We start from the raw sequence: 12,096 nt of genomic DNA on the forward strand, positions 1-12,096 counted from the left end.
GCTTCTCATTGGCACTCCAGCTCATCCCCACTGGTATTGCCAATGTCTGGTGCTATGTTCTATCTAGATGTCTCTCGACCATCTGATGGCATGCGACACCATGAGTTGCTGCATCAGCCGAGTGTAGCATTGACCAATTCCGCATTCTCTCAACACTCGCTCATTACTGGGGTACAATGCACCCAAGGCTCCGATGATCAGTGCATGTCTGAACCTGATAATCCCTAGCTCTCAAGGTTTTGGGCAGAGAGGCGTATTTCCTCCACCTCTTGAGCTTGGGCATTGTGGAAGGCTGGAGTTCTGTTCTCAAAGGGCACTGTGATGTCCACCCTGATGATGATCTTCTGGTCCTCATTGGAGATGACTGTGTCTGGTCGCAGTTGGCTGTTGGTTCCGGGGATGGTAGAGTTCACAGCAATCTTCCCTACAGGTGGCAGGATGGCTCTGACCAGGCGATCTTGGATGGTGTGTCAGAGCTGCCAGGCTCTGGAATGGGGCTTGCAGCTACACAGGACGTTGGGTAATGTCATTAGCATAGCTGCACTTCCTACATCACTTGTCCTGATTCCCGTGATGGACAGCTCCGTTCAGCGGGATGCAGTTGAGCCAGGTCCTGTGGATGAGCCTCCAGTTGGCAAATCGGGTGAAGCTGCCCTCGGGGAGGAAGTGGTTGCTGGCGTCCCGCTTGCATGTCGTCTCTAATGCCTTGCCCTGGTCCGGCTTCCATTTTATGTTTTCCACATACTGGCAGCAGATGGCATCTTTCAGGGTCCTCTCCACTAAACTGCTACTTCCTAAATGCTTGGCCTTAGCTGAAGGGCAGTAAACTACATAAGAGCAGCCATATTGGATCAGACCAAAGGTCCATTTAGCTCAGTATCCTGTCTTCTGACCGTGGCCAATGCTAGGTGCCCCAGAGAGAATGAACAGAGCAGGGAATCATCGTGATCCATCCACTGTTGCCCATTCCCAGCTTCTGGCAAACAGAGGCTAGGGACATCATTCCTGACCATCCTGGCTAATAGCCATTGAGAGACCTATCCTCCATGAATTTATCTAATTCTTTTTTTAACCCTGTTATAGTCTTGGCCTGCTTCTGGCAAGGAGTTCCACAGATTGACTGTGCATTGTGTGAAAAAAATACTTCCTTTTGTTTTAAACCTGCTGCCTATTAATTTCATTGGTAACCCCTAGTCCTTGTGTTCTGAATAAATAACAGGTCCTTATTTACTTTCTCCACACCAGTCATAATTTTATAGACCTCTATAATATTCTCGCTTAGTGGTCTCTTTTCCAAGCTGAAAAGTCCCAATCTTATTAATTGTTTCTCATACGGAAGCCATTCCATACCCCTAATCATTTTTTTTGCCCTTTTCTGAACCTTTTTTGAGGTGGGGCGACCACATCTCTGCTTCAGCTAGTACCAGTGATATCCAATGTGTGTAACTGGATCAGAATGAACAGTATTAATCATTTCCTCTTACTACCTGCACCAGTGAATCTGGATTTGGAGATGACTAGACCATCGGATTGAGGGGAAGGGAATTTACTCTCCATGTCTGTTCAGGCGTAGGATTTCCACAGTGAAGGCTGCCACTGCTCCAGACACCATAGGTTCAGAAGGAGAGCTAGTTTTCAGCAGTGGATTTCCTCTTCTATTCCATTTGAAGGTTTCCTCAGTTTTAAAGGAAGTGCTTTACCTTTTCACAAGAGGATTTCAGTCTTAGGTTGGTTAATGGTTAATGGCCAGCCCCACATGGCCCTCTGAGTGGCAAAAAGAAGGAAAATCAGTCATCTGGTTCAGTGCTCTCACACGTGTACTTTAACCTTCCCAGAGGACTGTCCTGTCCTGGGAGAAGGAGTTCACCTTCCATTTACTTTTACTCAGAGGTAATAAAATTCTGAGATGGTTTGAAGGGTGGGATTTTGGACTCCCAATTAGTTGTTGTCATAAACAGATAGTTAAGGGTTAATGTCTTTCTTACCTGTAAAGGGTTAACAAACAGGGACCCCAAACACCTGACCAGAGGACCAATCAGAAGACAAGATACTTTCAAATCTCATGGGAGGGAAGCCTTTGTGGGGTTTGGGTTTGGCTTTGTTCTCTCTGGGTCCTGGACGGGACCAGAGGTGCAACCAGGTTTCTGCCAATCTCCCTGCTACGGTCTCTTATCTATTCAGAATTATGAGTAAGAAAAGGCGGTCATAGTCTTTTAATTTGTTTTTTTTTCCTTTACATATGTGTACTTGCTGGAAGTAGCTTATATTGTGTTTCTGCTGGAGAAAGTTTCTTTCTATTGTTTATAAGTTGAAAGACCCTGTAACTGTTTACAATCTAAAGTGCAGAGATGAACCTTTTATTTTTTCTTTCTTTTTTTATTAAAAGCTTTGCTTTAAGACCTGTTTAATTTTCTTTTCCCCTCGTTGAGGCTCGAGGGAATTGAGTCTGTACTTAACAGGGAGGGAGAAGGGAAGGATAAATTTTCTCTTTGTGTTATATTCACGCAGCTTGTATTGCCTCTGGGTGAGGGGGAAGGTGACACTCCTCTCGGTGTGGTGATTGAAAAAGTTGAATCAGGCGATCTCCTAGTGTTCCCAGGGTGGGAAGGAGCTGGGAGGAAGAAAGGAGGGGGGAGGGAATGGCTTATTTCCCTTTGTTGTGAGACTCAAGGAATCTGGGTCTTGGGGTCCCCTGGGAAGGTTTTGGGGGGACCAGAGGGTATCAGGCCCTAAAAATTCCTGATTGGTGGCAGCCTATCAAATCTAAGCTGGTAATTAAGCTTAGGGGAATTCATGTTAGTACCCATATTTTGGACGCTAAGGTCCAGAATTGGAAATTATACTTGACAGTTGTCCCACTTCATAATGGCTTAATTTTCATATTGCCTTTCCGTGCTGACATACACATTGTGAATCGCTCCACTTGCCATTGCTATGCAGCCACTTCTGGGGTTGCATAAGACAGCTGTCTAATAGTCTGCACGAAAACTATAGGCACATGACTGCAGTGACTCAGGCCTTGGCTACACTTGAGAGTTACAACGCTGGTGGTGGCTTTACAGTGCTGTAACTCACTCCCCGTCCACACTGGCAAGGCACATACAGCGCTGTATCTCCCTGGCTACAGCGCTGCATGTACTCCACCTCGGCGAGAGGAAAAAAGAGAATAGTGCTGCTGTTGCAGCGCTGGGGTGCCAGTGTAAACAGGGAATAATCTCTGTAACTGACCTCCGGAAGCATCCCATAACGCTTTTAAGTAAAGATAACTCTCTTTGTTTTGTTGTGATGCCTCTGTTTGTTTTGTTGTGAACTCGGGCCTCCTGGAGCTGCTTATCAAAAAAACACAGCTCCTGTTTGCTGTGATAGAGCTCCCTTGGAACGCCCACAGCTGGTGTTTGCTTGAAAAGAGGGGGAAGAAAGGGGCTTGAGGAGAGAAGCAGCCTGGAGGGCCGCGGGGTCGTTTCAGAGCAGCTGCTTATCTAGTCTGTGAGGAAAAAAACAAAGAGGGCTATTTGCTTTAGGGGGTCGGAACTTGCAAGGCAGCTGCTGACGCAGTGTCTGCTCCAAAAATCCACTTTCTCTCTCCCCCTTGCTCCCTGTCACACTCCACCCCACCCCCCTCTTTTGAAAAGCACGTTGCAGCCACTTGAACCCTGGGATAGCTGCCCATAATGCACTGCTCTCAATGCCGCTGCAGATGCTGCAAATGTGGCCACGACAGTGCGCTGGTAGCTGTCAGTGTGGCCAGACTGCAGCGCTTTCCCTACTCAGCTGTACAAAGATGGGTTTAACTCCCAGCGCTGTACAGTTGCAAGTGTAGCCAAACCCTAAGACAACTAACATGCAAAGGGAATTGGTCTGTTGAGTCTGCCTGCAGAGAAAGGCAGAAGCATGATTCTTCTAGCACTTTTACAGGTACCACAGCAGGAAAAATCTACAATGTGAGGAAAAGGGTGTATTGCCATCTCTGCCACTAGCTAGGGTGACCAGATATCCTGTTTTTGGGGACTTTTTCTTATGTAAAAGCAGCAAAGAATCCTGTGGCACCTTATAGACTAACAGACGTTTTGGAGCATGAGCTTTCGTGGGTGAATACCCAGTTCCTCAGATGCATGTAGTGGAATCACTACATGCATCTGAGGAACTGGGTATTCACCCACAAAAGCTCATGCTCCAAAACGTCTGTTAGTCTATAAGGTGCCACAGGATTCTTTGCTGCTTTTACAGATCCAGACTAACACAGCTACCCCTCTGATACTTTTCTTATGTAGGCACCTATACTCCCCCACATCCCGTCTTGTTTTTTCACAGTTGCTATCTGGTAACCCTACCACTAGCTCTTCTACCTGCCTCTGTGGGTGTCAGGCCCAAACAGGGATCCTGACCTTGGAGGCCTCCTCACGCATCCTGGTCTTGACTTGCTAGGAATACAGTCTGGATGGCCCTGCTGAAGAAAGCCAGGCAGGGCCAGCTTTAGGCACCACAGGGCCTGATTCAAAGGAGCTGCCGCCGAAGTCCCAGGACTTCGGCGGCAGCTCCTTTGGGACTTTGCGGGGCCCTCTTAGGGGTGTGGGGCCTGATTTCAGGGAATCACCCTAAAGCCGGCCCTGAAGCCAGGAGGAGGATCCAACTAGCCGGACAGGTGTCTGCTGGTGGAGTCTCTCAAGGGACAGACTAGAGCCTCGTAGGAGGAGATGGCTCAGCTGCAAAGCACCCAGGATCATGAGGAGTTCAGTGACAGGCTGCACATGGAGACATCTGGGCTTGAGGAAGCGAGCCAGTGAGAGCGGAGGGAGACCCCCCAGCTGCTCAGGCAGGGGACTGGCTGCTGCCCACCTGGGGCAGTGGTGTTTGGAGACGCTCTTCAGGGGGATGGCGGCCTGCTGGCCTGGCCATGTGCTGCCTGCCTGGAACCCACACGGGCACTGACCAGAGTGCCCGGCTCAGACCCCAGCGCGCGCGGACAGACGGTGCCGGGGCCGCGCGCACAAGCGGTGGTGCTGCAGGGCGGGGCCCGTGGAGACCCCTCCCCCCCGGCTCGCTCCCCGCCGCAGGCAGCTCCCTGGCCAGCCCACGAGCTGCCGCGCAGGACCCCTGCGTCTCCAACGCGTCCGCACTGGCTCACAACGCGGGGCGGTGCCCTCTAGTCTGTTGGGCGAGGTCTGCGCGTGCGCCATAGACAGACGGCGCCGCGCACCAATGGGCGACCGGGGCCGGCCAGTGGGAGGCCAATGGGGCGGGCGGGCAGGTCCACGTGGGAGAGGTCGGAGGCGCGCGGTAGCGGTTAACCTCTCGGTAGGCGGCTGGGCTGGGCCTGAGGCGGCGGCGGATTCCTGCCCGGGCGGCGGCAGCGGGACGTGGAGGCCGCGCGGTAACGGGCTCTGCTCTCTCGCGCTAGGAGGCCGCGCGGCTCGGGCGGGATGTTCCACCCGCTGCAGCGGAGGCCGCCCGCCAGCATCTATTCCTACTGCGCCCGCTGGGAGGGCCGCCCGGGGCCCGCGCCCGCCCTGTGGAGCCGCTTCCAGTGGCTGCTGGGCTGGTTCCAGAGGGAGCCCGGGAAATGCCCCGGCCCGAAGAGCCTCCTGTCCCTGCTGGCCAGTCAGTGCAGCTACGTGACCGGCCAGCGGGTGCGGCGGGCTCAGCAGATCGGGCAGCTCTACGGGAACATCTACTCGGAGCGGGCGCGCTGGAGCCTCTTCAGCGGCCTGTGGCGCAGGTTCCAGGCCCGGCACGCCAGCGCCTGCAAGCTGATGGCCGCCCTCACAGGGGTCTTCCTGTGGGAAGAGGAGCGGATCCAAGAGGAGGAGTTGCAAAGGTGGGTCTTTCTGGGGTCCCCCCCAGGGCACTAGCAGCCCCTGGTCCCGGGGGTGGGGTTACCGTGATCAGAAAGAGGAACCTGTGATCTCAGGTTCCTTAAAATAAGTATCAATAGGAGTCCTGCGTTAAGGCAGTTCCCCCATCCCCCCATGCAGAGGCCTTTCAGGGGCTACATCAATTGATCTAGAGATTTGCCTTTGACACTAAAAGTGCTAGCGAAGTCTCTGCAAACTGAAATGTCAGACAGTGACTTGTTTATACTGCTCTGTATGCTGTACACTGAAATGTAATTACAATATTTATACTCAGTTGCTTTATTTTATAATTATGATAAAAATGAGACTACATTTTTAGTAATAGTGTGCTGTGACACTTTTTGTATTTTTTGTCTGATTTTTGTAAGCAAGTAGGTTTTAAGTGAGGTTGACTTGGGAGTACACAAGACAAATCAGACTCCTGAAAGGGGACAGTTGCCTGGAAAGATTGAGAGCCACTACCTTCATCCACTGGAAAATCAAGACCATAATTCTGGAATGAATGGGTGAGATGACTGGCCTAGGGCCTTTCCATCTCTAGCCTCTGATCCAAAATATATCCATTCTTTAGTAACAAGAGTAGGAGCAGTTCATATTTTAAATATCTGATTAATGGTTTTGTGATTGATTGGGCCTCAGAAACATGATTGGGGGGTGATATGTCATATACTTTTAGCTTGAAACTGCCTGTAGAATGAAAGGTTTGAGGGAGATACAGAGATTGCAGGCCATTCCTGTCTTGGTGCCATCTTATCCAGATGTTTAAACTTGTTTGCATTTTTTCTTAGAGGTTAAACACTTTATATTAAGCAATCTATGAAATCAAGCTCTTAGAAGTGAAATAAGTCTTGCATTTGCACCCATCTTTGCTACTTTGTCTATTAAAGGTTAAACAAAACCCTTCATGGTTTTGTATATATTTAAAATACCAAGACTGTCTGTTTTTTCTGTTTTTTTTTTGAGGGGCTCAAGTGTGTATCCTGAGTTCTCTTAGGACCCATGTTGTAAACAGGTAGGCAGATGGGACCTGATCCAATGCCCAGTGAAGTACTAGGAATTTTTCTATTGACTTACATGGGTGTTGGATCATGCTTACCATCAAGGCTACTCATGGGACTGTACACTAGTTATTAAGATGCTTTCTTTTGTATCAGAAAGCTCATGAAACTTTGTGTGTGTGTGGGGAAAAAAAATGCAGTTATATTTAAAATATATAAGTTAGTTTCTGGAAGTCCCTAAAGCTGTATTGGTGAGACCAGCTACCAGTCATTTTCTTCAGCTTTGTGGTATTAATAACACATTATGGTTGATGCTTTTCTTCTGTCTTGTCAGTTGAATTATCCTTTTTTTTTTTTTTTTTCTTTCATTTAGATGGATAACCTGTTGGCTCATTTAAAACTCTGATAGTGAGCTTTTCTACTTTTATTTCATATCTATTTGCCTTATTTTAATATCTTAATATTTAGTTTAATGTTGATGATTGTTGAAGGGGTTTTTCACTTCCTTAGTAGTTAGTTTAAAAAACATGGTTTGTTTTTTAATCAGGGTTGGTAGCAGGGAATAAACTGCTCCAGAAAACTTCAGAAAGTTCCACCACATTTCTAAGTAGTTATGTTTTTTTCCCTTATCTATAGAACTGACTTGATTTAGTTTTTCTAGTACTGAAATTTCCCACCAGAGTGGTTAAATAGGTTTTTATTTTGTTTAAATTGTTTATTTAAAAAAAATAACCTGTTGAAAATAACATTTTGTATTGCATTCAGATAAGGCCTAAATTTACTATAATTTCTTAACATTTTAAATAAAAAAATAAATATGTTGAGTCCATGAGCCTCTATCAAAAACTGAGTTAAAGACTACTTTTCTATATAAAGACAGATGTGTTTTCCCCCTGATTCTAACTTTTGAGGTCACGCTGTATAAATGTGGCACAGTAGGTCAGCCTAAGTAGTTTAGGAGACTTGGCTCCAGTGACTTTCACTTAGGCATATTTGAAAAATTTCCCAGGCTGACCTAAAATCAGTTTAATTCACTAACTACAGTTTATCCTTCTGTTTAATGTTTTTTTTGTTGATGTGAAACATGTTTTCAATAATAATCTTCTCATCAAAACATTTAAAGTTATTTTATTTAAAATTTTATCTGCTGCTGTTGGCCTATAGGTTTTTTTTTATAATCTGGGGGATCATGAGAAGTTTGATTCCACAAGTTTGATACTGTTATTCAGTACATCAAGTTTTTAATGTGACTAACTTGGTATAACAATGCTTAATGTTTGGTTAAGCCAAGCCTCCCTTTTACCATGCCCCCCTTTGTAAAGTAGATTGCTTAAACCTTGAGTTTCTTATTTCCCCAAATGAAATGGTTTATCATGGATTGCCATTGATCCAAGAGGCTTCCTAGAACTAAAATGGGGGGAGTGTTTGGAAAAAGAAATTAATTTGGAGTCATATCTCCTTTTTAACTCTATAGATTGAGTTGAATATGTTGTTCAAAGCTATTTGCATTTTTAAAAAACAAACAAACCTGAATTTCTCTGTCATGGCTCAGTTGCCTGAGGTCTGTGATGTCTACCTCATCGACAACAACTAATAAAAACCTATGACAAGACCTGAATTTTTAAGCATAGAAAGAAATGGAAGTTTTTTTTCACATCATAAAGAAGTGCCAAATAATGGAGTAGTAGGTGGAGTAAAAACCCTTTTTCGGGGTTCCTTTTGCGGGCTACCTTTAAAGCCAGTTTCTAGTACTGTAAAAATTACTAATGGCTCTGCCCTTTCTTGTGAGGGGAGTGATTCTTCAATAAAATCAGCTGCATACAGACTTCCTTGCTCAGTGTTTGTTTCACTTAATTTTAACTGGGAATTGTAGGAGCTTTAAAAAGCAGATTTAAAAAAACTAGTTTATTTAACTGTATGGTATCTACTTCTGAAATGCTGTTCAACCACCAGCACACACACAGCTGGGATTTTTTCATCTGAGACCTCAAAGCACTTGACAATGGTGTGAATGTGTCATTCCCATTTAACAGATTGAGGTCAAATAGGAAGGCTGACAAAATCAGGAGAGAACCTGGGAATCAGGGTGCATTGACTTAAATCAAATGTGATTAAAATCATGGTTCAGCAAGAAGAAAACCTGGATTGAAATAATCAGTTTTAAACTTCTTTTGCATTTGTAAATCTTAATTATTTTCCTAAAGAGAGAGTGATTCTCATTGGTTGGTAATCATTAAAACGTGTTGTTTTGCAACATAATATAGTCTTCAGTAACCAGTTTATTAAACTAAGGACTATTATCTGTAGTAAATTAAATGAAGGAATTGTTTCTGGATAACATGTCCTTCAAGATTTCAGAACTTGTACATCTCATCCTCGTCACATTTTTATTCATACACTGGAAGAGGAAAACAAGCTTTCTTGCTTTTTCAACTCTATTCAAAGTTGAGAAACTGATTTCAACCTATCAGTTGAACTGAACTACACCTCTACCCCAATATAACGCTGTCCTCAGGAGCCAAAAAATCTTACCACGTTGTAGGTGAAACTGTGTTGTATCAAACTTGCTTTGATCCACTGGAGTGCACAGCCCCCCTCCCTGGAGCACTGCATTACCATGTTATATCTGAATTCATGTTATATCGGTGTAGAGGTGTACTTGAATAAACTGAAATGAAGCAAACATTCTCTCAGCATGTGAAGAAGAATCTACTGCTGTCAAAAGCTGGGTTAGCATTTCAAACTCTGGTTCCAAGTGCATAGCCAGTGACTTGCACCAGCTCAGTAGTTTGACTTTCTTTAAAACTTCAGCAGCAAACATGCCAGTCGAATATTTTTATTTAAATGATTATAATAAATTCAGACCTTTAATATAAACCAATATCAAATTAAATTTGAAATTATAAAAACCGATTTAAATAAAAAAAAAAACCACTTTTTATTTGGCTCCCAGCAGCCCTCTTCTAGTTCTGTGCTGAGATTGCACTTTTCCTAGCTGGTCCTACATGTACCATTCCAAATGCTACAGTTTTAACTCTCAGGCCTCTGTCAGTTGAATACTCTTATGTGAATGTGCTCCTCTGCCTAATCCTGTTTTACTGTCACATTTCTCATGAAGTTCTCGGTGGCTTGAGCATTGGCCTGCTAAACCCAGGGTTGTGAGTTCAATCCTTGAGGGGACCATTTAGGGATCTGGGGAAAAATCTGATCTGTCTGTGGATTGGTCCTACTTTGAGCAGGGGGTTGGACTAGATGACTTCCTGAGGTCCCTTCCAACCCTGATGTTCTAAGTTATAGAGCAGCTTAAATAAAAATAAAGATCTATTCATTAGTAACTGATCTAAAACCTTCAAATGGGTGTCTGATGTTATATTATCAAATCTAAATAAAGATCTCGGACAAGAATTTGTAGTTACGTTTTAAGACAGCATTATCCTGTGGCAACTTCTGAAAAGGGGCAATGTAAGGGTCTCAACATGCAGTGATTATCATGTTAGAAAGAAATGTAAAGAACATAAGGCTTTTTCTATGTACAGTACAGCACTAAGCTATATATAAACTTATTATTTTTAAATAATGAACAAGCAATCCAAAACTACTACAAATTCTATAGGCATAGGCGGATTAGAGATTTGTGGAGCCCTGGGCCAGAGCAAGTGAGGACTCCTCCCCACCATTTCTGCCTGCAGACCCTCCCCCCCCCCCCCATGGGCCTCTAGCAAGTGCTCTGTGGACAGTCATTTGAGAACCGGTGGGCTGGAGTGGCAGGCTTCATCCTGAGTGTCCTTGGTTCTAGAACTCAGGCCTTTAATACTAACTTAGTACTGAACGTGAGGCCTTTTACAGAGAATAAATGACTGGCTGGAAAAGAGCCTGAGTTGAGGTGTTTAAAAAAAAAAAAAAAAAACTTAAAGTAGATCTGTCCTGAATATTCTTTAGAAATCATGTTTTTCCCTCCCACCCTCCAGTATCGTCCCTCTACAGTAGCATCTCGTCATCTTGCATGCTTTTTCTAAATGGACTGTTTGGGAATAGTGACAGACCTTAGCCACAGCTGAGGATGTAATGCTGTAATGGAGAGAGTTGAACATGGCGTACAGATGATCTGACATATATTCAGAGTGAAAGTGACATCTGTTACATACGGGGAGTCCTCGAACTTACAACACAATTTGTTCCTCAGAATTGCGTTATAAGTCGAAACCGCTTTTCCAATAGGAATCAATGGTGTGAAGGGGCTGAACCAAGGCTTGATACACTATTCTCACTGCAATAGCCCAGATCTTTGTACTAAATTAATTATAGGTAACTAATATTGGAACATCAATGTATTATTTACTGTACACTGTAGTTTGTAAACAGCATTCAAATAAACTTAAACTCATATACGCTGCTCAGAATGTCAGCAACACAGGCTCAGAAAGCCAGGGAGAACGGTGCACATGCTGAGCCTCAGCCAACCACTGTGCAAGCTTTCTGACTGGCTCTGCGCTTTGGGCTCAGCCAATCAAAAACAAGCATCAGTAAGCTACCCTGCTGCGTTGAAGCCAATCAGAAGTGACCCCTTCCATCTCAATACCAGTATAACTAAACCAGGAGGTGATTTCAAGCAAACTATGCAAATCGAGCACCAAGTGTCGTAAGGGCACAATGGGCAGTAAAATTGAAAAGCGTCCGATGTAAGTTGGGCATCGTAAGTCCATGGACTCCTTATATTTGGGAGGTTTCGCTGCTGAGCCTTCAGATACTTGAAGCATCAAGTGTTGAAACCTGACTAGCCCCAAGTTAGCTGCCCATCAGGTCATGTGGGACGTACTGTAAGAAATACAATATGCTGGAGATGAATGCTTCACTAATGGTACTATCTGTTTAGTGATAGATGAAAAGTGTCTGCAAAAATTGTCCAGAGAGTTTGTCTCCTTCCGCCACCCTCCCTCCCTCCCTCCACAGGGAACCAGAAATTCCCAACCATGAAATGCAGAACTCCTGGAATCTTGTTTGAAAGCTCTTAAGATTTACACGTCTGCTGTACTCGTGGGTTTATTTTTAGGTTGTAAATGCTGCAACAGGGACTGTCTCATTCTGCGTCCAGTTTGCTGGGCACCTTAGCAATGCAGCCAGAGCATTTATTTGCCAGCCAAAAATTACTTTAGCACAGGTTCAGTATAGGGGAATGTAGGCTGCTGCCTCACATTGGTAATTTGTGCACTTTTATTGACCTTTGCAGGTTGCTACAAGGCAAACAC

General features: G+C 44.9%; 1 protein-coding gene across 3 annotated transcripts in view; it reads left to right on the forward strand.

Annotated features, from left to right (window-relative positions):
* Positions 1-5,349: 5,349 nt before the first annotated feature.
* The window catches only part of STARD7 (StAR related lipid transfer domain containing 7), a 40,311-nt gene continuing 33,564 nt past the window's right edge, over positions 5,350-12,096 (forward strand). For all 3 annotated transcript variants that reach the window (XR_007772275.1, XM_050937517.1, XM_050937518.1), the window contains exon 1: positions 5,350-5,815. Coding sequence is in view for 2 of the 3 variants with exons in the window: in XM_050937517.1 (XP_050793474.1) it covers positions 5,421-5,815 (395 nt within the window). In the remaining variant the exon portion in view is untranslated. The remainder of the gene's footprint in view (positions 5,816-12,096) is intronic.

This window comes from Gopherus flavomarginatus, chromosome 2 (genome assembly GCF_025201925.1).
Source record: "Gopherus flavomarginatus isolate rGopFla2 chromosome 2, rGopFla2.mat.asm, whole genome shotgun sequence".
Lineage (NCBI taxonomy): Eukaryota > Metazoa > Chordata > Testudines > Testudinidae > Gopherus > Gopherus flavomarginatus.